Source organism: Borostomias antarcticus (assembly GCF_949987555.1).
Source record: "Borostomias antarcticus genome assembly, chromosome: 11".
Taxonomy (NCBI): Eukaryota; Metazoa; Chordata; class Actinopteri; order Stomiiformes; family Stomiidae; genus Borostomias; species Borostomias antarcticus.
In genome coordinates this window covers 24,610,565-24,638,359 of record NC_140244.1, presented here as the reverse complement: position 1 = coordinate 24,638,359, position 27,795 = coordinate 24,610,565, and the positions used below count along the sequence as shown (strand labels likewise).

General features: G+C 47.5%; 1 protein-coding gene across 1 annotated transcript; it reads left to right on the top strand.

Moving 5' to 3' along the window:
* Positions 1–922: 922 nt before the first annotated feature.
* Positions 923–27,167, top strand: LOC311315238 (myosin-7-like; the record flags this gene model as incomplete). The annotated part of the gene is made up of 42 exons (XM_084445854.1): positions 923–1,022; positions 1,270–1,373; positions 1,868–2,011; positions 2,148–2,304; positions 2,439–2,466; positions 2,815–2,908; positions 4,027–4,119; positions 5,761–5,824; positions 6,182–6,280; positions 7,314–7,417; positions 7,820–7,958; positions 8,304–8,422; positions 8,528–8,677; positions 11,740–11,910; positions 12,071–12,259; positions 12,879–13,011; positions 13,559–13,635; positions 14,192–14,279; positions 14,372–14,489; positions 14,642–14,765; positions 15,183–15,319; positions 15,500–15,755; positions 15,905–16,147; positions 16,878–17,054; positions 17,714–17,859; positions 17,972–18,062; positions 18,171–18,560; positions 18,986–19,112; positions 19,559–19,677; positions 19,809–20,005; positions 20,320–20,503; positions 20,661–20,826; positions 21,409–21,533; positions 21,637–21,752; positions 22,090–22,282; positions 22,389–22,592; positions 22,774–22,899; positions 23,568–23,738; positions 24,442–24,546; positions 25,498–25,593; positions 26,208–26,357; positions 27,098–27,167. 42 exons carry the CDS (start codon positions 923–925, stop codon positions 27,107–27,109), a joined length of 5,826 nt encoding a protein of 1,941 aa, XP_084301980.1. The 3' UTR covers positions 27,110–27,167.
* Between the last annotated feature and the right edge of the window lie 628 nt (positions 27,168–27,795).

Genomic DNA, 27,795 nt, shown 5'->3' with positions numbered 1-27,795 from the left:
CTCAGTCTCAGCCAATCAGCTGCAGCGGAAGTGATCACAAGGGGGATGTCTCTCCCTCCTACTGGTGGCCATGACCTTGGGAGGGAGGATATAAACCATATGGGTGCAGCCCCGCCAACCCTACAGTGCCCTAGCAGGTCAGTACACTGGTGCATGTCTGCTCGCTAAACCTAACCCTTCAACAACATCATTACCTAAACCTTAACCCCACCGACACCATCGCTACCTAACCCCTAACCCTTCAAACACCGTCACTACCTGAACCCTCACCTTACGCTACCATGACTACCTAAACTTGTAAGCTTAGCTCACTATCAATTAGATTACATTAATGTATGAAGCTGACATATCATGGCATGACCGTGCGTTTGTCTTTGTTGCTGTATTCGGTGTTGAGTTTGTCTTAGTGGCTGTATTCAGTCTGTGAATGTGTGTTAGTGGTTGTATTCAATCTGTGAATGTGTCTTAGTGGTTGTATTTGGTCTGTGGGTGTGTATTAGTGGCTGTATTCGGTTTGTGAGTGTGTCTTAGTGGTTGTATTCAATCTGTGAATGTGTGTTAGTGGTTGTATTCAATCTGTGAATGTGTGTTAGTGGTTGTATTCAATCTGTGAGTGTGTGTTAGTGGTTGTATTCGATCTGTGAATGTGTGTTTGTGGTTGTATTCAGTCTGTGAGTGTAACATATTCATGTTGTGAGTGTGTGTTAGTGGTTGTATTCGATCTGTGAATGTGTGTTAGTGGTTGTATTCAGTCTGTGAGTGTGACATATTCATGTTGTGAGTGTCTAAGTGGTTGAGGTCAGGTCTTGTCCAGGCTGTGAGCGTGTCTAAGTGGTTGAGGTCAGGTCTTGTCCAGGCTGTGAGCGTGTTTGTGGTCTGGTTGCAGTTGCGTTGCTGTTGGTTTGATCTCCCGGCTACCATCATGTCTCGCTTCCTGGAGATGAGAGAGTTCGGAGACGCTGCGTCGTTTCTCCGCCTCACCAACCTGGAGCATCTGGCGGCGCGGACCCTGGCGTTTGACGGTAGCGCCACCTGGACCTCCCCTCACAGCTTTTAGGAGACTCTTTATGTGGAAACGATTCAATGTAGCGCAAATCAAACTGGATTTAAATCAAAAAGGAACTTCACGTTCAGGAAGTTTCCTACTCAATAGCGCAGAACGAGTTACCTTAGATTGGGATGTGTATTCGTATGACATGTAGGCTGTGGTATATTGATGAGTTATCGGTTATCTGTGACATATGATCGATCACCTGTTGTGTCTCTCAGGTGTGAAGCGAGTGTGGATCCCGGATGAGAAGGAGGCCTACATTGAAGTGGAGGTTAAAGAGATCGAGGGGGACACAGCCACTGTGGAGACCAAGGATGGAAGGGTCAGTCAGCTGTTCAATGTTTCGGTTAGCTGATCAATAGGCTAGTTGATCAATGCTTTAGTTCACTGATCGATAGGTCAGCTGTCCGGGGGTTTCTGTAAGCTGATCACTAGGCTAGCTGATCAATGCTTTAGTTCACTGATCGATGCTTTAGTTCACTGATCGATAGGTCAGCTGTTCGGGGATTTCTGTTAGCTGATCAATAGATTAGCTGTTCAATGTTTTAGTTCGCTGATCAATAGGTTAGTTAGCTGATCAATTCTTTTGTTACTATAGTTGATCAATAGGTTAATTAGCTGATCAATAGGTTAGTTAGCTGGTCAATAGGTTACTTAGCTGTTTGATGGGTTAACAGCATGCTGGTACACATAATGAGAACAATACTTCATATTATTTTAAATATTTCAACAAACCTGCTGATCTTCCTGTCTCTGTCTGTCTGTCTGTCTGTCTGTCTGTCTGTCTGTCTGCCTGTCTGTCTGTCTGTCTGTCAGATCCTGACAGTGAAGGAGGATGACATCCAGCCAATGAACCCTTCCAAGTTTGACATGATGGAGGACATGGCCATGCTGACCAACCTCAATGAAGCCTCGGTTCTTTTTAACATGAGCAGGCGCTACAACATGTGGATGATCTATGTGAGTCCCAGTTCCAGACGGACCGTGGAGACCAGGGTTCTGTAATGGACCATAGATCATGTCTACACACCTCTGGTCTTTACAGACGTGCTCTTGGCTGCTCTGTGTGACCGGTGTGCTGCTCTTGTGTTGGCAGACCTACTCTGGATTGTTCTGCGTGGCATTGAACCCGTATAAGTGGCTTCCGGTGTATTCAACAGCAGTGGTCTCTGCCTACAAAGGCAAGAGGCGCACTGAGACTCCGCCACATGTCTACGCCATAGCTGACAACGCCTACAATGACATGCTACGCAGTAAGTCTCCGGTAACTCTGTCCCTCTCCACTCACACGGTCCCCCTCTAGCCTTAATACTCGTCCTCACTTTGGCCCTCAGTACACATTTTTAGATTGATAGTGTGATCTCTTGGACATCTCTTTTTTTCACAGATCGAGAGAATCAGTCCATGCTGATCACGTAAGTCGAGTTTTTCTCTCATTTTATTCCACTTTTATTCTAGTTCTATTCCAATTCTTTTGATGAGACTACTTGTACTATTCCAGTGATATGCTAGTACTATTCCAATTCTATTCCAGTGATATTCCAAACCCATTTGAATCCCACTCTAGTCCAACACTGCCACCATATTGACAAGGCCTTTGGGTTAATTAATTTGTGGAAGAATAAAGTATGTTGCTATAAATGAAAACCTGTGATCCAAGTATGGACTCTTCATTTTTGACAGATTTGTCATAATGTGGAACCTCTCTTTCCATAATGACGTTTTCTACCTCTCTACATCATATCTTTGTCTACCAATCCCAGCGGAGAATCCGGTGCTGGCAAAACCGTCAACACCAAATGTGTCATTCAGTATTTTGCCATAGTGGCGGCCATTGGAGAAGCTATGAAGAAAGGAGTAAGACAGAAACTTCACACGTCTCAACTCCCCTTTTTCTCATTTTTGATTTTGACCCTTGTTTCTTTTCTTGACAGTATTCTCAGTGAGATAAATACAGTAGATAACTAACTTGACAGTATTCTCTGTGAGATAACTAGATAACTAACTTGACAGTATTCTCAGTAAGATAACTAGATAACTAACTTGACAGTATTCTCAGTGTATTCACTGTGACATAACTAGATGACTAACTTGAGAGTATTCTCAGTGTATTCTCAGTAGGATAACTAGATAACTAACTTGAAAGTATTCTCTGTGAGACAACTAGATAACTAACTTGAAAGTATTCACTGTGACATAACTAGATAACTAACTTGAAAGTATTCTCTGTGAGACAACTAGATAACTAACTTGAAAGTATTCACTGTGACATACCTAGATAACTAACTTGAAAGTATTCACTGTGACATAACTAGATAACTAACTTGAACGTATTCTCTGTGAGACAACTAGATAACTAACTTGAAAGTATTCACTGTGACATAACTAGATAACTAACTTGAAAGTATTCACTGTGACATACCTAGATAACTAACTTGAAAGTATTCACTGTGAGATAACTATATAACTAACTTGACAGTATGATCAGTGAGATAACTAGATAACTAACTTGACAGTATTCTCAGTAAGATAACTAGTGTTACGTATCGCAGGTGTGAATTTGATGCCTCCTGATTCTGCAGCCCTTTTTAGTGTCTCTTCATCATCCATTTTTAGCCCCCTCTTCCCTTTACTCCTCCCAACTTTATTCTTCTTTAACATCTTTTTATCCCCCTCCTTCTCGCTACTCCTCCCAACCTCCTTTTCCTGAAACCCATTTTGATTTTGTCTCTCGGATTAAGTCATTTTTGTGATCCTCCCTTAATCTGCCTACTCCTTCACAACATTCCGTCCTCTGTGGAAGTCCATCCTCTAACACATGGCATTGTTGTCAGGGACACAAACCTGTTGTCAGGGAGACAAACGTGTTATCAGAGACACAGTTGTCTCATCTTTTTATCAGAGAGACAGTTGTGTTGTCAGGAAGACTGTCATGTTGTCAGATGGTCATGTTGACATGACTCTTCTTCCACCAGGGGACGCTAGAGGACCAGGTCATCGAGGCCAACCCAGCAATGGAGGCCTTTGGCAACGCCAAGACACTGAGGAATGATAACTCTTCCCGCTTTGTAAGCATCACTAACTGACCTAGAGAAACCAGACCTAGACAGACCAGACCTAGACAGACAAGACCTAGACAGACCAGACCTAGACAGACCAGACCAGACCTAGACAGACCAGACCAGACCTAGACAGACCAGACCTAAACCAGATCTAGACAGACCAGACCAGACCTAGACAGACCAGACCAGACCTAGACAGACCAGACCAGACCAGACCTAGACAGACCAGACCAGACCAGACCTAGACAGACCAGACCAGACCTAGACAGACCAGACCAGACCAGACCTAGACAGACCAGACCTAGACAGACCAGACCTAGACAGACCAGACCAGACCTAGACAGACCAGACCTAGACAAACCAAACCTAGACAGACCAGACCAGACCTAGACAGACCAGACCAGACCAGACCTAGACAGACCAGACCAGACCTAGACAGACCAGACCAGACCTAGACAGACCAGACCAGACCTAGACAGACCAGACCAGACCTAGACAGACCAGACCAGACCAGACCTAGACAGACCAGACCAGACCTAGACAGACCAGACCTAGACAAACCAGACCTAGACAGACCAGACCTAGACAGACCAGACCTAGACAGACCAGACCAGACCTAGACAAACCAGACCTAGACAGACCAGACCTAGACAGACCAGCCCTAGACAGACCAGACCAGACCTAGACAGACCAGACCAGACCTAGACAGACCAGACCAGACCTAGACAGACCAGACCTAGACAGACCAGACCTAGACAGACCAGACCTAGACAGACCAGACCTAGACAGACCAGACCAGACCTAGACAGACCAGACCTAGACAGACCAGACCTAGACAGACCAGACCAGACCTAGACAGACCAGACCTAGACAGACCAGACCAGACCTAGACAGACCAGACCAGACCTCCAGTAGACCAAACTTAATCCAGACCTAGACATGACCTTCGCCAGACCTAGACATGACGTTCACCAGACCTACAGGCCTACAGACCTACAGACTTCATCCAGGCCTAGAAATGATCTTCACTAGCCCTAGACATGACCTTCACCAGACCTAGACATGACGTTCACCAGACCTAGACATGACCTTCACCAGACTTAGACATGATGTTCACTAGACCAAGATCAGACTTAAACCAGACCTAGAAATGACCTTCACTAGCCCTAGTTTTGACCTTCACCAGACCTAGATCAGACTTACCCAGACCTAGAAATGATCTTCACTAGCCCTAGACATGACCTTCACCAGACTTAAATATGACCTTCACTAGCCCTAGACATGACCTTCACCAGACTTAAACATGGCCTTCACTAGCCCTAGACATGACCTTCACCAGACCTAGACATGACCTTCACCAGACCTAAACATGACCTTCACCAGACCTAGACATGACCTTCACCAGACTTAAACATGACCTTCACCAGAACTAGACTAGATTTAAACCAGACCTAGACATGACCTTCACCAAAACTAGACCAGATTTAAATCAGACCTAGTTCAGGTCTAGGCACAGCAGACCTAGCAACATCTTGCCCTTGTATCATGTGGGGTTCTGTGTGTGCTTCTAACACCTCCTCTCTGCCCCCCACCCCCCCTCCTCTCTGCCCCCCCCCCATCCTCTCTGCCCCCCCCCCCCCCTCACAGGGAAAGTTCATTAGGATCCATTTCGGTCCAACAGGGAAATTGGCGTCAGCTGATATTGATATCTGTAAGCCTCATAACATCATATGTTGATTGCTATTCTTGAACTTTTCCTTCAGCACCAGATTATGCTCTTAGTCACTTGTTTTAGAAAGGAGATGCACTTGTGAGTTCTGCCAAGTAGTAGTACATTGGCTTTTCCTACGTTAAATGCAATTATTGTTAGTCGCTTTGGATGAAACCATCTGCTAAATGACTGTAATGTAATGTAAATGTTGGTAGAACTTTTATACTCAGCTATGAGTGTCCAAGCCAAGACAAAAATCCTCTCTCTCTTTTCTCCTCCCCCATCCTGTCTCCTCTCTATTACACCCACACACCTTTCTCTCCCATCTTCCTCGCTCACTCACCATCCTGTCTACAGACCTTCTGGAGAAGTCTAGAGTCGTGTTCCAGCAGCCTGGGGAGAGGAGCTACCACATCTACTACCAGATACTGTCTCACCACAAACCAGAGCTGCAGGGTACAGAGGGCTGGGGGGGGGCTGCAGGGATGGGAGGTTGGGGGGTGGGGGGTGGGGGGATGGGAGGTTGGGGGGCTGCAGGGATGGGGGGTTGGGGGGTGGGAGGTTGGGGGGCTGTAGGGATGGGAGGTTGGGGGGTGGGGGGCTGTGGGGATGGGAGGTTGGGGGTGGGGGGATGCACAGATGGGGGGTTGGGGGTGGGGGGATGCACGGATGGGAGGTTGGGGGGTGGGGGGCTGTAGGGATGGGAGGTTGGGGGGTGGGGGATTGTAGGGATGGGAGGTTGGGGGTGGGGGGTTGCAGGGATGGGAGGTTGGGGGGTGGGGGATTGTAGGGATGGGAGGTTGGGGGTGGGGGGCTGTAGGGATGGGAGGTTGGGGGGTGGGGGATTGTAGGGATGGGAGGTTGGGGGTGGGGGGCTGTAGGGATGGGAGGTTGGGGGGTGGGGGGCTGTAGGGATGGGAGGTTGGGGGGTGGGGGGTTGCAGGGATGGGGGGTTGCAGGGATGGGAGGTTGGGGGGTGGGGGGTTGTAGGGATGGGAGGTTGGGGGTGGGGGGCTGTAGGGATGGGAGGTTGGGGGGTGGGGGGTTGCAGGGGTGGGAGGTTGGGGGGTGGGGGATTGTAGGGATGGGAGGTTGGGGGCTGGGGAGCTGCTGGTATGGGGGGATGGTGGGTGGGGGGCTGCAAGGATGGGGGTTGGGGGAGTGGGGGGCTCGGGGGCTGGTAGCATTGCAAGACTACGGAGCTGGGAGTAGAGGCCTGGGGGGCTGCAGGGATGGGGGGCTGGAGGAATAGGAGACAATATAATTTCTACATGGTGACAGTGTGGAGATGTTAGAGTAGTGTTTGTCCAATTGTCCAACATGTTGTAAAAACACAAAGGCCACATGAAAATACGTATTCTCAAACACTGTAAATAATATATGTGTAGATATTGGCAACATATAGATATTGCTACCGAGAAAATGATAACGTATAGATATTGACAATGTCCTAATACTGGTTATGTGTTGATCTTTTCTGACTCTCCAGACATGCTGCTGATAACCACCAACCCCTTCGACTACCATTTCTGCAGCCAGGGCGTCACCACCGTGGAGAAGATGAACGATGGAGAAGAGCTGATGGCTACTGATGTACGCTCATGCAATATTACACAATAACTATGACACACTGTCCCAATATTACCCCCACCTTCTTCCCCTAGACCTGGAAAATGTCTGATTTTATTACTATTTCCTTTTTATTCTGTTTCACTGCCTCTCTCTGTCAAATCAAATCAAATCAAATCAAACTTTATTTGTAAAGCGCATGTCATACACAGAGGCGGCCCAATGCGCTTTACAGAGAGCGATGAGGGGGGTGGGCATAGGTCCTACCCCTACATATTCCAGAGGGAAGCACACAAAAAAACAGTTCACCCAGGAGCCAGAAAAGTGAGCTGTAAGAAATTCTTCCCTGACCTCTCTCTCGACGAGATGATTGAGCAAGCTCCTGGAAAATGTTTGTTGGCTGTCTGCTCCTCTGCCCCTTCCCAGCATGCTATGGACACCCTGGGCTTCATTCCAGAGGAGAAGTACGGCTGTTATAAGATTGTGGGCGCCATCATGCACTTTGGCAACATGAAGTTCAAGAAGAGGCAGAGGGAGGAACAGGCAGAGGCCGACGGCACTGAGAGTGAGGCTCGTCTGACTCATCTCACTTAAATAGATCATCTCCAGTCTGTGTCTTACTGTCCATGTTCTCTCGTCTGTTCCCTACTCTGCTCTCCGCACTCGCCTGTGTTTTGTAGTCGGTTCTCAGTGCTCTGTTCTCTCGTCTGTGTTCTGTAGTTTGTTCTCAGTGCTATGTTCTCTCGTCTGTGTTCTGTAGTCGGTTCTCAGTGCTCTGTTCTCTCGCCTGTGTTCTGTAGTCGGTTCTCAGTGCTCTGTTCTCTCGTCTGTGTTCTGTAGTTTGTTCTCAGTGCTCTGTTCTCTCGCCTGTGTTCTGTACTGTAGTTAGTGCTGTGTTCTGTATCTCCAGGTGCAGACAAAGCTTCGTACCTGATGGGCATCAACTCAGCTGACCTCCTTAAGGGCCTCTTGCACCCTCGGGTGAAAGTGGGGAATGAGTACATTGTTAAGGGCCAGACTGTTGAACAGGTGAGCTGTTTGAGTATCTTAGTAGCAAAGTGTTAAGTACAGACCCATGGTATTGAAGAGCATGGGGAAGATAAGTGAAGTTAAGGTTTGTGTTTCTTTGTGTAGGTGAACTACTCAGTAGGAGCTCTGGCCAAAGCAACTTATGACCGCATGTTCAAGTGGCTGGTTGGGAGGATTAACAAGACGCTATACACAGCCTTACCACGCCAGTTCTTCATCGGAGTGCTGGACATCGCAGGCTTTGAGATCTTCGAGGTAAAGTTTATTGTTTATTTGAATCTCCATTATTTGCTGCCAAGGTGACCACTACTCTTCCTGGGGTCCCCCAAAAGACATAGGCTATCAAACACACATGTTGAAATGTATACTGTCAGTTAGCATACATAGAGAATAGAATAAGAAAAAATAAACACAACACTAGAATTGCACTCAGAGAGCATAGAACCGCCACCCATGATGCATGTTGTCAGCATGTGCAGTGACATTAGGGTACCAATACTTAAGATTTGACAAATGCGGGGGTTGGTCGAGCAGGGGTCTCCAGCTCTGCTCTTTGATGTATCTCAGTTTAGCTAGCTAGCTAGATAGGACCGACAGTAATTTAGTTAGCTATGAGAAACAAGAAATGGTGCTTAGAGAGCACAGACCTCCGCCCATGAATGGGTTCCGTGGCTCTGTACATGTGCACGTGTGTGTGAGCAGGACACGTGTGGTATTTCTGCATTTGTAAGGTCGAGAGCTTTATGCCAGTCCAAACCCCATGTCTCTGTGGCCTTCCCACGTTGAGATACAGTATGGCCATTTCAATCCCCCCCATTGAATGGAGGTGAATGGGTGGCCATGTTTAGACGGCTCTGTGGCGCCCCCCTCGGGTCACAGCCAGCGGGGGACAGTTTCAGTGCAGGGCTCTCCTCCCACATACCCCAGTCCAAACCCCGTGTCTCTAGTGCCCCCCACACGGGGTGCTGGCTTCGCTCTAAGTTTTAATTTGTGGATCCACCAGTGATTCGGATCTGCTCCAAAATGTAATTTGTAATGTAATGTAATGGGTAATGTAATGTAATGTAATGGGTTCTGAGTTGGGCCTGTAATGGGTTCTGAGTTGGGCCATGAAACATTATACCCCTCCACCAAGTTTCATTAAAATCAAAAAAAAAAAAAGCGTAATCCTGCTAAAGAACCAACCAACCGACGAATGAACCAACACACACCACCAAAAACATTACCTATCACCCTGTGCTGTCGCTGGGGTGTAGGTAATTATTTTTCAGTCCTAATACCCACAAAATAGCTAGGTAGCTAGCTACCCCTCCACCGAGTTTCATGAAAATCAGTTTGGTTGTTTTTGCATAATCCTGCTGACTAATAAACAAACAAACTAACTAACTAACTAACTAACAAACAAACCCACGGCACCAAAAACATAACCTCCTCCTTTGGACATCGTCCTAGGCTGAGGTAAAAAAAGAATGACCAACCAACCAACAAACCAAGCACCTCTGTAACAATGAACGTTTTTAAGCGCCTTGTTCTTCGGCATCTCATGGGAGATCGACCAGCTGCTGTCCTGCTGTCCTGGTGCGATCAAAACAACCTGGAGCTCAATGCTTTCAAGACAGTGGAGATGGTTGTAGACTTTAGAAAGAAACCAGCCCGCCTCCCCTCCACTCTGAATGACACCCCAGTGGTCACTGTTGACTCCTTCCACTTCCTGGGCACCACCATCTCCCAGGACCTCAAGTGAGAGCTCAACATCAGCTCTCTCACCAAAAAAGCACAGCAGAGGATAAACTTCCTGAGGCAGCTGAAGAAATTCAACATGCCAAAAGCAATGATGGTACTCTTCTATACCTCCATCCAATGGCGGACTGGCCATCGGGACGTTCGGGACGAATCCTGACGGGCCGGTCCTCAAGTGGGCCGGTGTGGGCCGGCTTGGATGCCCACACGAGCACGACAATCGGAATTGCCCCCCCCCAACCCCCCCCCCCCCCCCCCCCCAACAAATCGGAAAGCTCGTTCAGTGAGCCGACTGGGGCTACGTTGCCCGACCTGAATTATTCCCCCAGTCCGCCCCTGCCTCCATCATTGAGTCCATCCTCACCTCCTCCGTCACCATCTGGTTTTCCGCCGCCACAGACAAGGCACAGGCAAGGCCAGACTGACACATCATCCGCTCTACTGAGAGGGTGATTGGCTGTTAACTGCCACCCCTACAGGACCTGCACGCCTCCACAACCCTAAAACCGGCCAATAAGATTGCGGCCGATCCCCCCTCCCATCTCGGTCACGGTCCCTTTAACCCACTCCCCTTTAAACCACTCTGGTCTATTGGGACGGTTCTACGTGCCATAAAAACAGCTTGTTTCCCACGGCCATCAGACTCATTAACAAGATTCGTGTCCCCCCACAATGCACCCCGCCACTGACTCTATACCCCCTGCCCCCCTTGCACACAACCCCTGATTGTTCCACATACTGTATCTGAATGGCACACACATTGTATACAGTACATAAAACATCGCTCAACCATCACACTGCACTCTGCGCACACACTGTACTGTATATACACTCCCCACACTCCATTCTGTATAAAGCACGTAATTTGCATTTGCGCCTTTCTTTTTATTGGTTCTATTTTATTTTGTGTTTGCACTGTTTGTGTATTGCACTGGCCTGTCCTGTCCTGCGCCGTGCCATCTTCATCAGCATGTGCCATTACCCCAGTCACACGTCCTAGTATGTGTGAACCATATACTTAACGGATAATAAACGGATCTTGAATGTTCAATCTGAATCTTGAAACGAACACCAGCATTACCTCTCGCCCTGCACTGTTGCTCAGGCCAGGGTAACAAGTAAAAAGAACAAACAACAACAAACAACAACAAATAAAAAAATAAAAAAATAAAAAAATAAATAAAATAACACAAGCATAGCATATGTCAGAATGTTGTACCCTTTTCGTTTTTCCTTTTCTTGTGTTCTTTGTGTTTATAAATCATCGGGTGTTCTACTTACCATTGAACTTATGTTTTGATATGTCAGATTGTAAATTTGTAATGACGCAATAGGGTAGCGTTACTAGTGGGAAGAGATTTTGTTAAGGTATATCAAACTGTATTTCCAATTGTATTTTGTATAAAAACTAATACAAATACTTGGGGGTGGGGGTGATCAACATCACTTCAACCCCAGGCTGGCCCTCATAAAAATATGTTTGCTAATTAACTTTTCTCTCCTCTAAACTATCTCTCTATTTCTGTCTCTCTCTAACTCTGTCTCTCTCTAACTCTGTCTCCATTCTTCTACTATAGTTCAACAACTTTGAGCAGCTGTGCATCAACTTCACCAACGAGAAGCTGCAGCAGTTTTTCAACCACCACATGTTCATCCTGGAGCAGGAGGAGTACAAGAGAGAAGGCATTGAGTGGACCTTCATAGACTTTGGTCTGGACCTCCAGGCCTGCATAGATCTCATAGAAAAGGTGTGTGTAAGAAGAAACCAATACATCCATGGAAGAAACATACAGGGTTGAGAGTACAGAATGGGATGTATGTGTGTTATTGCGTGCGTGTGTGATGTGAGTGTCTTTACCGTGTTTGTGTGCATGTGCGTCATGTGTGTGACTTATCTATTTCCTGTAGCCCCTAGGCATCATGTCCATCATGGAGGAAGAGTGCATGTTCCCGAAGGCCACAGACCTCAGCTTCAAGACCAAACTGTATGACAACCATGTAGGAAAATCCCCTAACTTCCTCAAGCCGCGGCCAACGGCGGCGGACAAGAAACGCAAGTACGAGACCCACTTTGAGCTGGTGCACTATGCTGGAGTGGTAAGTCTTACCATCAGAACCATGTGTGTGGAGTGTGTGGTAGAGAGAACAGTAGGCCTGTGTGTGTGTGTGTGTGTGTGTGTGTGTGTGTGTGTGTGTGTGTGTGTGTGTGTGTGTGTGTGTGTGTGTGTGTGTGCGTGTGCATGTGTGCGTTTTAGCAGCCTGGTCCATGTCCATGGGTTAGTAGTCAGAGGCCTGAGGATTATGGCGTTGGCCAAGTATGAAGCAAAGCAGACTGCTAAATATTACTCAATCTCCTCCATTATTGGCAGCCACTGCATTTGGAGGAGAATATGTTTTCTGTGCCCATAACTCGTGTGTGTGTGTGTGTGTGTGTGTGTGTGTGTGTGTGTGTGTGTGTGTGTGTGTGTGGAGAATATGTTTTCGGTGCCCATAACTTGTGTGCGTGTGTGTGTGTGTGTGTGTGTGTGTGTGTGTGTGTGTGTGTGTGTGTGTGTGTGTGTGTGTGGAGCGTATTCTTTGTGTTTCTACTGCTTGATATAAAGGCAAAGTTCACTACTGTATGAAACATCTCTTCCTTATTGTGATGTATCATAGGCTTACTTGGAAGTATGTTTCTGTTTGAACATACAACTTTAATAGATCCTGTGTTCTCCAGGTTCCTTACAACATCAGTGGCTGGCTGGACAAGAACAGAGATCCCTTAAATGAGTCGGTGGTGACCTGCTTCCAGAAGTCCTCCAACAAACTGTTGGCATCCCTGTTTGAGACCTTCATCAGCTCAGATGCAGGTAGCCACTTCCTGTCATAGTCACATGACGGGTAGAGCAGACACACCCAGTTAGCCACTCACAAATCAACACGCATTTTGCCAAGCACAGACGATCATTGCCTCCCGTAAGCTGTAGATATGGACCATAACAGATGATGATCGAGTAGTCTCGGAGCCAGACTCTCTACGGGAGAGAGTCTGGACTGTCTACTACTCTCTACGGAATTTTGACAGGATATCCGCCCAATTTTTCACCAACTTCCTTCAACTAAATTTCTGCGTCTGAATACCAGACATAGAGATTACTTTTTGCAACTTTTTTGTTTTTGTTTAGCAAGAACACCATAGAGTTTAGGGTTAAGGTTAGGGTTAGGGTCAGGTGTAGGGTTAGGGTTAGGGTTAGGGTTAGGGTTAGGGTTAGGGGGTAAGGGTCTTCCTTAACCCTAAACTCAATGGTGTTATCGCTAAACTGGGTTGCGAAACGCACAGACGCGTCCGGCCGGAATTCGCCTCGTCTGGCTCGCGATCTAACGATCGAGGGTTTCTCTTCTGTACCGTCCATCCAGCGGCTGATCCAAAGACAGGAGCCAAAGAGCGGAGGAAGAAAGGAGCTTCGTTCCAGACAGTGTCCCAGCTCCACAAGGTGGGTGGCTGGGAGAGACCGGTGGAGAGCAGAAGATCCCTCCACTGTTCTTGTTGAAGATTTTCTGAACTTACTTGACCTGAAACTGAGGCGAGACTTGAGGTGTGGTCTGGCTGAGTTGAGAGGGACGTGGTTAAGACTTGTAGTGATGTTTAGGTACCTGAACTCATGAACATCACTCCAAGTCTGTGCTATATCCCCTCTCTATACACATCTCTAAATGGTGGTCAACACAGAAGCGTAAAAGGTTTTCTTGGGGTTAATTGTTTGCTAGTCTATCTGGCTACGTAATATGATATGGACATTCACTTATTCACCCTCAGCTGTCTTTTTCTCTGTAGAGACTGTATTTTTGTCTCCCTGCCAATGAGGCTTGATTTTAGGATCTACACATCCCACTGATCCTTACTTTATTTAGGAACTACATATCCCAGTGATCCTTACTTTATTTAGGAACTACATATCCCAGTGATCCTTACTTTATTTAGGGACTACATATCCCAGTGCTCCTCACTTTATTTTAATCTGTTTATCTGTCTGCTCTTTCTGTTTGCAGGAGAATCTGAATAGACTGATGGCCAACTTGCGCAGCACACAACCTCACTTTGTGCGTTGTATCATCCCCAATGAGAGTAAGACTGCAGGTGAGATCTACGCCTGACACTTACCTTGGCCTGACCCTGACCCCGACCCTGACCCCGACACTGACCCCTGACCCCCTGTCTCTCTGACTCAGGGTACATGGACCCATTCCTGGTGCTTCACCAACTGAGGTGCAACGGGGTCCTGGAGGGCATTCGCATCTGCAGGAAGGGATTCCCAAACCGCATTTTCTATTCAGAGTTTAAACAACGGTGAGTTTTACTAGTGACTTGTAACGTCCTCTCCCCCCCCCCCCCCACACACACACACACACATACATACACACACACACACAGAGGGATTTGTTGGCACATTTCCACTGCGTTGTTTTGCGGACGTCTGAGCTGCTGTGTGTCCTGGGCAGGTATCGTATCCTGAACCCGTTGGCCATTCCCGAGGACTCATTTGTGGACAGCAGGAAGGCTGTGGAGAAGCTGCTGGGCTCTCTGGATATTGACCACAGCCAGTACAAGTTTGGCACTTCTAAGGTGAGCCATGATATAGTTTTACAACTCCAATCTGTTCAACTCAACTCAACTCAACTTTATTTATAGAGCGCTTTAAAAACAACCACGGCTGCAATAAAGTGCTGCACATGAATAATCATGAATACATAAATGCAAACAGTTACAAGCAGTGAAACAAGAAAAAACAATACAAGACCGTAGGGCAATTAAAACAGGAGCAAAGTCTCATGCCAAGTTGAAAGCTAAGGAATAAAAATGGGTTTTAAGACTAGTTTTAAAAATGGACAGTGATGAAGCCTGTCGAATGTGCAGGGATAGGTCGTTCACAGCTTGGGAGCAGCGACTGAAAAGACTCTATCCCCCCTGCTCACCCTCTCCCTGTCACACCCCCCACCCCACCCCCCTGACTAATTCCCTGTTCTCCTTCCCCTCCTTCAGGTGTTTTTCAAAGCGGGACTCCTGGGTCTTCTGGAGGACATGAGGGACGAGCGTCTGTCCAAGATTCTCACCGTCCTGCAGGCCTTCTGCCGAGGGAAGCTCATGATGATGGAGCGACGCAAGATGATGGAGGAGAAGTGAGGAAGCGGTCCGCCGTTCGTCTGTAATCTGCGTAGTGTTGAGTGTCTTCCCAGCTAGCAATCATTTGTCCTAAAAATGTTCCAAGAAGGTGAAAACATTAGCAGAATGTGTTGGGAATGTTCACCGATGTTGTGGGAACATTGCCTGCTAGCTGGGTTCCTCCTGTGTGCGCGCAGGGAGGCTTTGATGGTGATCCAGTGGAACATCCGGGCGTTCTACGCCGTGAAGAACTGGCCGTGGATGATGCTGTTCTTCAAGCTCAGGCCTCTCCTGAGGAGCGCCACCGCGGAGAAGGAGCTGGCCGCCCTGAAGGAGGAGTTTGCCAAGCTGAAGGAGGCCTTCGACAAGTCTGAGGCCAAGCGCAAGGAGATGGAGGAGAGACAGGTGTCCCTGGTCCAGGAGAAGAATGACCTGGCTCTGCAGCTTCAGGCAGTGAGTGGTGTCAGATAGAAGATTGCAATCAGATAGGAGTTGGATAAGAGTCAGAAAGGAAGGCAGGGACTTGGAGTCCAAGAGATTAAGACAGGAAGTCAGCTGGACAGGAACAGGAAGTCAGCTTGTTTCGTGTGTTATGCATCCAGGAGCAGGATAACCTGGCAGACGCAGAGGACCGCTGTGACCTTCTGATCAAGGCCAAGCTGCATCTGGAGGCGCGGGTGAAGGAGGTGGGAGAGAGGCTGGAGGACGAAGAGGAGATGAGCGCCAGCCTGCTGGCCAAGAAACGACAGCTGGAGGATGAATGTGCAGAGCTGAAAAAGGATATGGATGACCTGGAGATCACCCTGGCCAAGGTGGAGAAGGAGAGACATGCCACGGAGAACAAGGTGAATCCATCCCCACTACTTCCTGCCTTGGTACTGTAGTGTTATAGTGTACACAGCGCTCTTGTGATTGGACAATCAATACAATCTAAAGGTGAACTATTTCTCAACAACCGACCGATGTTATGGGCAATGTTGACTGCCGCTAGGGCAACACTGTTCAACCGTGGTTATCTAGCTAACGTTAAGCTAATTTTCTGGCGAAAGAAAATGTGTAGCATTACTACTACACTGCAACACTTAAACTTCTAAGCGTGTATGAAGCTGGCTACTAAGTTATCTGTGCTTTCGGTGTATATCGAGAGGCCCAGATTAGACCCAGAAACACAGACTTCCACGTCCCCAATGTACCATGTAGCCTGTCAAATTTCACAATTAATGGAAACGTGCAATTTAATTACAGCATAACAAGTAAAATGTATAGGCCACATACAATATTGCACTGTTGCTAGGAGCCAAGCAGCAGCGTTGCTGGGGGATGATATTTTGTAGCTGAAGCTACAAAATAAACATAAAATAGGCTCTTATAATCAATATTTTGTCTCTGTGTATTAATGTCGTTGGCAAGTAGCTGTGTAATAAGTGGGATAACGTATGACCGGTGGATTCGCCCCAGGGCTCCAAACTCTCTGTCGGGAATCTTATTTGTCCAGAATGACGGTCTGGACGTACGTTATCACTCACATACTGCAGCGTCCAGTACTGTATAGAGAACAGCCTCTGTCTCTCCCAGGTGAAGAACCTGACCGTTGAGATGGCCGTGCTGGACGAGTCCATCCTGTCGCTGAGCAGGGAGAAGGCGGCGCTCCAGACGGCGCACCAGCAGGCCCTGTCAGACCTGCAGGCCCAGGAGGAGAAGGTCAACACTCTGGCCAAGGCCAAGGCCCGGCTGGAGCAGCACGCTGACGACGTGAGCCAGGGGAGGAGGGAGGGCTGGGGCCTGGGGGGGCGAGGGGCCCACATGAATAAGCTCAACGCCTTTTAGTTAAAGGATAAGTTCACTATTTTGGACTTAAGAATCTATTCTCAGTCTGTCTTGAACCTGACACGTAGAGAATAGAATTTCTCTGATCTGATCGTCTCAGTATTTTGCTACTGTAGCGACAGTTGCTCTGCAGGCACGCCCTGGAATTCAACATTCAACAGAAAAAGTATGATAAAGTGCTTTTCCGAGACGGAAAGCACAGGGTGTAATCTTACCAGTCTCAGCAGCTATCACAATGTAGCTAATGTAGTGACATGTAGTGAAATGTAGCTATCACAAACCGAATGTTGAAACAAAAGTTCCATTTGAAACTATTTTGCAGTAAACTTCACGTTCACTTCTGCACTACATTGTAGACAGGGCAAGGGCTGTCTCACTGGCCCCGTTCACTTCTATTGTAGCCGAGTGAGCGCCTGTAGTAGTCTACAACTACTGTATACTGTGGCTAGCTCAATACCGAGGTGATCAGGGGAATTCCAGTCTCTACATGTCAGGTTCATGTAGGACAGACTGAGAATAGGCCTAAGTCCAAAATAGTGAACTCATCCTCTGAATACAATTCCAAACCCGCTCCACACACACAGTTGGAGGGCTCCCTGGAGCAAGAGAAGAGGCTTCGTCTGGATTTGGAACGAGGCAAACGCAAGCTGGAGGGAGACCTGAAGCTCTCCATGGAATCGGTCATGGACCTGCAGAACGACAAGCAGCAGCTGGAGGAGAAACTGAAGAAGTTGGTCACCACTGATAAACTCTCTCTATTATTATCCTATTGCTACAATAACGACATACCTTGTCACTGTTCCATACTATCCGTAACACAGAAACCATCTCCTCCTCTACAGAAAAGACTTTGAGATGACGCAGGTCAATTCCAAGATGGAAGACGAGCAAAACCTTGCGATTCAACTGCAGAAGAGGATCAAAGAACTGCAGGTTTGTCCTTTGATTTCCCCGATATAAAAAAATAAATAAAAAAATTATCATATTCCCAACTGCCACCTGGGGTCCAGTCCTCTGCTGACCTGACCTTCTGGTCTTTAGACGCGTATCGAGGAGCTGGAGGAGGAGATGGAGGCGGAGCGTGCGTGGCGCAACAAGGCGGAGCGCCAGCGGGGGGAGGTGTCCAGGGAGCTGGAGGAGCTGAGCGAGCGCCTGGAGGAGGCGGGCGGAGCCTCGGCGGCCCAGATCGCCATCAACAAAAAGAGGGAGGCGGACTTCCTGAAGATGCGTCGCGACCTGGAGGAGGCGTCGCTGCACCACGAGGCCACGGCCGCCGTCCTCAGGAAGAAGCACGCCGACAGCATGGCGGAGCTCGGCGAGCAGCTGGACACCCTGCAGAGGGTCAGGCAGAGGCTGGAGAAGGAGAAGTCCGAGTTCAGGCTGGAGGCTGAAGACCTGGCCTCCAACCTGGAGCAGGTGTCTAAAGCCAAGGTGAGGAGGGAGGGGAGGAGGAGGAGGGCCAAGGGTGAGGAGGGAGGATTAAGGGGAGTGCACAAGGCTATGTACTGTATGTGGTGGTACAGTAATGTATAGTGTGTGGAGGTGATGTGTACAGTGGTAATGTATGAGATAGCGTGAGGTAATGTTTGTGGAGGTAGTCTACTGTATGTGATGATGTAGCCTATATGGTGGTAATTATATATGCAAATGTAATATATGCGGTGGTAATGTATGTGATTGGACTATGTGGAATTGGGGAATTATGGAAACATTGTGTGATGGTAATGTATGAGGTAATGCGGATATGTGGTGGTTCTGGATGTGATAATGTTTGCAGAGGTAATGTATACGATCATCTATGGTGGTACATGTATGTGGAGGTAATTGTGTTCAGTAATGTAGTGTTGTGTTCCCAGGCCACTACAGAGAAGATGTGTCGTGTGTATGAGGACCAGATGAATGAGTCCAGAGCGAAAGCAGAGGAGCTGCAGAGACAGCTGGCTGATGTCAGCACGCAGAAAGCCCGAGCAATTACAGAAAGTGGTAGGAGTGGAACACATAATAACCCGTGGCTCGTTTGCACCTATAGCTATAAATACAAGCCAACATGTCCATCGATTTTGTTTGCCTAGCATTCACACATTTCTCTGTCTGTCTGTCTGTCTGTCTGTCTGTCTGTCTGTCTGTCTGTCTGTCTGTCTGTCTGTCTGTCTGTCTCTCTCTGTCTGTCTGTCTGTCTGTCTGTCTCTCTCTCTCTCTGTCTGTCCGTCCGTCTGTCTCTCTCTCTCTCTCTCTCTTTCTCTCTCTCTGTCTGTCTGTCTGCCTGTCTGTCTGCTTGCCTGTCTGTCTGTCTGTCTGTCTGCCTGTCTGTCTGTCTGTCTGCCTGTCTGTCTGTCTGTCTGTCTGCCTGTCTGTCTGTCTGTCTGTCTGTCTGTCTGTCTGTCTGTCTGTCTGTCTGCCTGTCTGTCTGTCTGTCTGTCGGTGTATAGCTGAGTATAACCGAAGGCTGGAGGAGAGGGAGACCCTCATCAGTCAGCTCCATCGCACCAAGGTGACCTTCACCCAGAACACCGAGGAGCTGAAGAAACAGCTGGAGGAGGAGAACAAGGTCCGTCCTCCCTCTCCACACACACCGCAGGATAACCTAACCTTACTGAACACTGATCCTCACCACAACCCCAAACCCGACCCCGTAAACAAGGTGGTAAGCTGTACGTTTCTGCGTTTGGCGTGACCCAGGCGAGGAACGCTCTGGCCCACGCTGTCCAGGCCTCCCGTCATGACTGCAGCCTTCTGAGGGAGCAGTTTGAGGAGGAGCAGGAGGCCAAAGCAGAGCTGCAGCGCGCCCTGTCCAAGGCCAACAGTGAGGTGGCCCAGTGGAGAACCAAGTATGAGACTGATGCCATCCAGAGGACTGAGGAGCTGGAGGAGGCCAAGTATGCTTCAGTACTACCACATGCACTACTACACTACTACTATTACTATTACTGCCATGCAGCCATACTACAACCATATTACTACAATACTCCTGACATACTATTCTATTCTAAACCACATTCTATTCTAAGCAGCCGTTATGCTTACTAGCTGTATACTAACCAGTACTACTGTAGATGGCAGTTAGAGTTAGTGGCTCTGTTCTAGCTAACGAGTGCTACATTGTGGTTAGGGTTAGTAGCTGTATTCTAATGAGTACTCAGTTAGTAGCTGTACTCTCGGCCAGCTGTTGACCAGTGCATTGACCTTGCAGGAAGAAGCTGACGTTGCGTCTGCAGACGACGGAGGAGGCGGTGGAGACGTCTCACGCCAAGTGCTCCTCCCTGGAGAAGACCAAGCTCCGCCTGCAGACGGAGATTGAAGACCTGATGCTGGAGTTGGAGCGCTCCAATGCTGCAGCCCTCGCCTTGGACAAGAAACAGAGAAACTTTGATAAAGTTAGCCATCAGCCGACTGATTTTGATTATTTACAACATCATAAATTGGTCCAATGTTTTGCTAGTTGTCCAAATAACAAAAATTTGTAGCAAAATCTATCTGGAATGGAGTAACCAACGACGATCCAGGGAGGTTAAGGGTTTCTGGATGTTGCAGGTGCTGTCTGACTGGAGGCAGAAGTTTGACGAGGGCCAGTCTGAGTTGGAGGGGTCCCAGAGAGAGTCTCGTAGCCTGAGCACGGAGCTCTTCAAGCTGAAGAATAGCTTCGAGGAAGCTCTCGACCACTTAGAGACACTTAAACGGGAGAATAAGAACCTGCAAGGTACCACCGGCCAAAACACCACTACAGAACATGGACAGATAGAGATTGACAGATTCTAAAACAGTTTCATTGCCTCTAAATGTGATCCTCTATGAGTGATGTCAGTGTTTCTGAATGTGATCCCCTATGAGTGATGTCAGTGTTTCTGAATGTGATCCCCTATGAGTGATGTCAGTGTTTCTGAATGTGATCCCCTATGAGTGATGTCAGTGTTTCTGAATGTGATCCTCTATGAGTGATGTCAGTGTTTCTGAATGTGATCCTCTATGAGTGATGTCAGTGTTTCTGAATGTGATCCTCTATGAGTGATGTCAGTGTTTCTGAATGTGATCCTCTATGAGTGATGTCAGTGTTTCTGAATGTGATCCTCTATGAGTGATGTCAGTGTTTCTGAATGTGATCCCCTATGAGTGATGTCAGTGTTTCTGAATGTGATCCTCTATGAGTGATGTCAGTGTTTCTGAATGTGATCCTCTATGAGTGATGTCAGTGTTTCTGAATGTGATCCCCTATGAGTGATGTCAGTGTTTCTGAATGTGATCCCCTATGAGTGATGTCAGTGTTTCTGAATGTGATCCACAGAGGAGATAGCTGACCTCACTGAGCAGATTGGCCAGGGTGGGAAGACCATATACGAGCTAGAGAGGATGAGGAAAGTTCTGGATGTGGAAAAGACTGAAATCAAGGCAGCTCTGGAAGAGGCTGAGGTGAGACTAGTCCAAAACCCCAACATCTTACGCTGGTTAATAATCTCATGGATGGATACCATCAAGCAGGAACATAAACGTCTCCCATAATGCTTTGTTCCAGGGTACGCTTGAACATGAGGAGAGCAAGACACTGCGTGTCCAACTGGAGCTGAGCCAGATCAAGAGTGATATAGACAGGAAGATAGCAGAGAAGGATGAAGAGATCGAGAATCTTCGGTAAGAACAGCAGCTACTGTACCAGCTGTAGAATGTTCACAGTGTTACAGCAATGACAGTTAACATTTTTGGGCTCAGGTCCAACTCTATCAACCCGCCTAACGTGTTCATCCCTCTAACCCTAACCTTATACAATACGGTACTATGTAATTTATTGTCCATTTGCATGGACACTCTTCCTGTGACGCTAGCAATACACTGAACACAAACAGTACTTGAACAGACACTCATACATACAGTCCTGGGACATAAACATCAACATTAAGTTCATTCCTCTGTCCCTAACCTCCTGGATTTTTTTCCGTCTTTCTCCGGACCCTGGGTTTCCTCTGGTCAGGCGCAGCCACCAGCGGTCCCTGGAGTCCATGCAGACGAGCCTGGAGTCCGAGGTGAGGTCGCGCAGCGAGGCGGTAAGACTCAAGAAGAAGATGGAGGGAGATCTGAACGAGATGGAGGTGCAGCTCAGCCACGCCAACCGCCAGGCTGCGGAGTCTCTGAGGCTACAGCGCCACCTGCAGGCCCAGATCAAGGCCAGTCGACACTTAAAAGCGACTTTCCCAGACAGAGCGAGCGGTACAGGGTACGGTAACATGGCACGAAACAATCGACTGACCGTGACCTCACTGTGACCTCCAGGAGCTGCAGCTGGAGCTCTCCGAGCGGCTGCACCAGAACGAGGACCTGACGGAGCAGTGCGGGCTGACGGAGCGACGCAGCACGCTGCTGGCCGCCGAGGTGGACGAGCTACGGGTTATGCTGGAGCAGACCGACCGCGCCCGCAAGATGGCCGAACACGAGCTCCTGGAGGCCTCTGAGAGAATCAACCTGTTGCATTCCCAGGTACGCTGAGACTGGTGTCCAGGTGGACTACGGTACTGTAGGTTTTGTCTTTTGTCAATTAACTGGAGTTAATTGGTTAGTTAATTGAAACCCAGGTAGAATGACTTGGTGACTGAGTGATATCAACAGGAACGGGGTTACGTTAGGGTTTCTAGTTGTGATCAGTTTCCCGTTCATACAGAATACAGGCTTGGTGAACCACAAGAAGAAACTGGAGGTTGACCTGTCTACGCTGTCTGGAGAGGTGGACGAGACTGGGCAGGAGTGTCGCAACGCTGAGGAGAAAGCCAAGAAGGCCATCACAGACGTGAGCGCTCACCTAGTTCACTGTCAGCTACGTTAAAAACACACACACACACATGTAAACGCTACTGAAGGTTTGGTCCTGATGTCTGCAGTCCTCAAAATACGCTAGAGGGCGAAATATGTTTCTTTCTTTTTTTTTCTTTCTTTTTTTCTTTTTTTCAGTTTTTCTTTTTTTTCATATTATGAAAATTGAAGTTGCGAAGAATGCACTCAATATAACAAACAACAGTTTTAGGATCACTAAATAGTCCTATTTTGTTGTCAAAATCCATGTCCTGTGAGAAGTGTGAACAGCTTTGTATCTTTGAAGCCCTTTTTCTCTGCTTAGTGATATCAGGTGTACTGACATTCACAGAAGCATATCTTCTTCAAATATTTGCAGATTTCAATGCATGGGACATCATTTGATCACATATTTGGCCATCATTTGGTCACATATAGTTCCCCAGTGGCACAAAGACACAAGAAAGGATCCATGGTTTAACAATCAATACTATCCAGGATCAATACACAGTAACGAAAATGACTTATTTACACTATGGGCCTTTTACTAATATACTTGTCTGTGAACTAAAGACACAGACACACACACACACACACACACACACACACACATACACACACACACACACACATACCCAACACCCTGCCCTCTCCTCTACTGTGCAGGCAGCCATGATGGCTGAGGAGCTGAAGAAGGAGCAGGACACCAGCGCTCACCTGGAGAGGATGAAGAGGAACATGGAGACCACCGTCAAAGATCTGCAGCACCGTCTGGATGAGGCTGAACAGATCGCCCTTAAAGGAGGCAAGAAGCAGATCCAGAAACTGGAAGTTAGGGTAAGTGTTTCCTGTCCTCTGGGCTGTGGAGGAGCCTGATGGAGGAGGAGGGTAACTACAGCTGCACTACTACATTCTCAGGCTCTATTCCAGAACGTAGGGCTCTTCACTTCGAAGTGAACGTAATCTGGGCCGTACCAACTGCCGCCATATTGAAGGGCATTCCAATCCAAAGTGTGTAAAAGTCGCCCTTTCAAAGGGCCCTTCATAACGGTCATTTTCGAAGTGAATAAGCGATGCTCCCACAATTCTTTGTGACATCAAATGATGACAACACAGGAAGTTGACTGCATTTTGAAGCAGGCTAAAAGCTGTTGTAATTTTTGGCTCTCACGACTGTTAATAGTTATGTTTTAATAGTTTTTTAGAACAGAAAGTAACCATGGGTTAGGGTTAACCCAGTATGTGGTCAGTTTATCAAAATAAGTCAATGATCAGTGGTCGGTGTCAATGTTGCCCTGACAACAGTCTGCGTTGACACACATGCGACGGCCATGAAAAATGACTTAGAAGGGCATTCCAAATAAGTGTTATTTGAAACCCTACAGTATACTCCCTATGGCCCTTCAGAGTTTTCTCTATGAAGGGAAGTGACTTCATAGGGTGTAGGACGTAGGGATGAGCCCTACGTTTCGGAATACAGGCTCAACTGTGTTGGGGCCACAGAGGTGTTTCTTCGTGTAACCTCTGACCTCTGACTCAGGTCAGAGAGCTGGAGATGGAGCTCGTGTGTGAACAGAAGAAGAGCGAGGAGTTCCAAAAGGGTGTTCGCAGATACGAAAGGAGGGTCAAAGAGCTCTCTTACCAGGTAGGACCTCTCTAGAACGTCTCTAGAACCTCTCTAGTCAGAACTCTCTTACCAGGTGAGAACCTAGAACATCCTAGTCAAAACTCTCTTACCAGGTAGAACCTAGAACATCCTAGTCAGACTTCTCTTACCAGGTGAGAATCTAGAACATCCTAGTCAGAACTCTCTTACTAGGTGAGAACCTAGAACATCCTAGTCAGAACACTCTTACCAGGTGAGAACCTAGAACATCCTAGTCAGAACACTCTTACCAGGTAGAATCTAGAACATCCTATTCAGAACTCTCTTACCAGGTAGAACCTAGAAAATCCTAGTCAGAACTATCTTACCAGGTGAGAACCTAGAACCTCTCAAGTCAGAAATATCTTACCAGGTACAGAACATAGAACCGCTCTAGAACCTCTCTAGTCAGAACTCTCTTACCAGGTAGAACTTAGAACATCATATTCAGAGCTCTTTTACCAGGTGAGAACTGAGAACCTCTCTAGAACCTCTGTAGTCAGAACTCTCTTACCAGGTAGAACCTCTCTTGTCAGAACTCTCTTACCAGGTAGAGAACCTCTCTAGTCAGAACTCTCTTACCAGGTAGAACCTCTCTTGTCAGAACTCTCTTACCAGGTAGAGAACCTCTCTAGTCAGAACTCCCACTTGAGAATTTCATCCATAATCAGGGCCCTAACCCTGTTCTCACCTGTCTGTCTATCCTCCGTCTGTCTGTCTGTCTGTCTGTCTGTCTGTCTGTCTGTCTGTCTGTCTGTCTGTCCCTTGTCTACCTGCTTGTCTGTCTGTACCTGTCTGTCTGTCTATCTGTATGTCTGTCTATCCTACTGTCTGTCTGTCTGTCTGTACCTGTCTGTCTGTCTATCTGTATGTCTGTCTATCCTACTGTCTGTCTGTCTGTCTGTCTGTCTGTCTGTCTGTCTGTCTGTCTGTCTGTCTGTCTGTCTGCAGAGTGAGGAGGACAAGAAGAATCTTCTGAGGATGCAGGAGCTGGTTGACAAGCTTCAGACCAAAGTGAAGAGCTACAAGAGGCAGGCTGAGGAGGCGGTGAGCCAGGGTTGGGGTTGGAGTTGGAGTAAGGACACTACTCCAGGGTCAGGGCTGGAGTAAGGACACTACTCCAGGGTCAGGGTTGGAGTAAGGACACTACTCCAGGGTCAGGGTTGGAGTAAGGACACTACTCCAGGGTCAGGGCTGGAGTAAGGACACTACTCCAGGGTCAGGGTTGGAGTAAGGACACTACTCCAGGGTCAGGGTTGGAATAAGGACACTCCTCCAGGGTCAGGGTTGGAATAAGGACACTACTCCAGGGTCAGGGTTGGAATAAGGGCTCTACTCCAGGGTCAGGGTTGGAGTAAGGACACTACTCCAGGGTCAGGGTTGGAATAAGGACACTCCTCCAGGGTCAGGGTTGGAATAAGGACACTCCTCCAGGGTCAGGGTTGGAATAAGGACACTACTCCAGGGTCAGGGTTGGAATAAGGACACTACTCCAGGGTCAGGGTTGGAGTAAGGACACTACTCCAGGGTCAGGGTTGGGGTTGGAGTGAGGACACTATGGGGAGGTCTGGACATGGCTTAATCCTAATCATAGAGTAAATTGCACTTTCATATTGTACCTAACAAACACTGACATCGTTATTTCCCTTTCTTGCCACTAGGAGGAGCAGGTGAGCTGCAACATAACCAAGTACAGGAAGATCCAGAACGAGCTGGACGACGCTGAGGAGAGAGCAGATGTGGCTGAGACTCAGGTCAACAAGCTGAAGGTTCGCACCCGGGAACAAGTCACCAAAGTGGTGAACACCATGGTGAGCATCAATCGATCGATCATTCAATCAACCAATCAACAGAAAAGAAGCGATAATGTAAAAAAAAACAAAAAAACATTGAAAACAGACCATGCAATAAAATGGCATGATAATCTACTGTTCATTCTATGCCTCCCTCTGCTGTCTGTATAGTGTTACTGCACCATAGTGGATCTGCTCAAAGCATTCTACCGGGTCTAAGAATAGCCACCAAAAGAGCTAGTAAACACATCAAGCTCTGACCTCTGTGGATTTAGAAAGTAGGTGGCCTCCTGAGCAGAACAGACTATACTTTTACTGAGACACTCAGCATTTTTTTTTTATGTGCGTACAAAGCAAAATGTACTTGGCAATGGGAAAAATGAATTGTACAGAGGTCAATCTGAAGTCCCCCTACTTCGCGTTACTGGGTGGGGGACAATCAATCGTTCATCTTTATTGTATCTGGGAAATTATTGGTGCAAGCAAGTTTAGCAAGCAATCAGCAGATGCAATCAATAAATCAATCAGTCAACCAATCAGCCAAACCAATCAATCAATCAATCAATCAATCTGCATTATCATTTCTGAAGGGAAATTATCGGTTCAAGCAGTGTATATAATCTGTACTCAAACTGATGGCCGACCTTATCAAAGTGTAGTCAGAAAATGGTATAGATAACACCTTGAGAGTACTACTAACCCTAGCCCTACTGTTTGCCAACATCTAAAGGTGGTTTTCCTGCTCTTGTCTTTTCCAGATTGTGGAGTGATTGCAAAGTATTCCTGTGCTGCACTATCAACTCTACTGCCTTCAGATGACTGCAGCCTGTGTGTGTGTGTGTGTGTGTGTGTGTGTGTGTGTGTGTGTGTGTGTGTGTATGTGTGTGTGTGTGTGTGTGTGTGTGTGTGTGTGTGATGTGTGTGTCTAATGTGTGTGTGTCATGTCATGTGATGTGTCCAGGGGTGCCACTAGACATTTTGGGCCCTATGAGAGAATATAATATTGGGGCCCCCATACCTAGATCTTATGATAATAATAATAATAATAATAATAATAATAATAATAATAATAATAATAGTGGTTTATGAGAGCTCCTGTCAGTGCCGGGACCTTGGAATCTTCCCGTCTTCCCCCCTTCCAGTGCCCCTAGTGTGTGTGTGTGTGTGTGTGTGTGTGTGTGTGTGTGTGTGCGACAGGCACTTTACAGGCCTATGAAATATCACTTATGTCTGTTACCTAAATAAAAATATGAGGCTGGTGTAAATGTGTCATGTTGAATATGTTTGCCCATCATGTGCTCACAGTGTGCTGTGGGGAGACCAGGTAGAACCATAGAACTGGTGAGTGTAGAACGATTCTAACCTGTTCCCTTCCATAGAACTGGTGAGTGTAGAACGATTCTAACCTGTTCCCTTCCATAGAACTGGTGAGTGTAGAACGATTCTAACCTGTTCC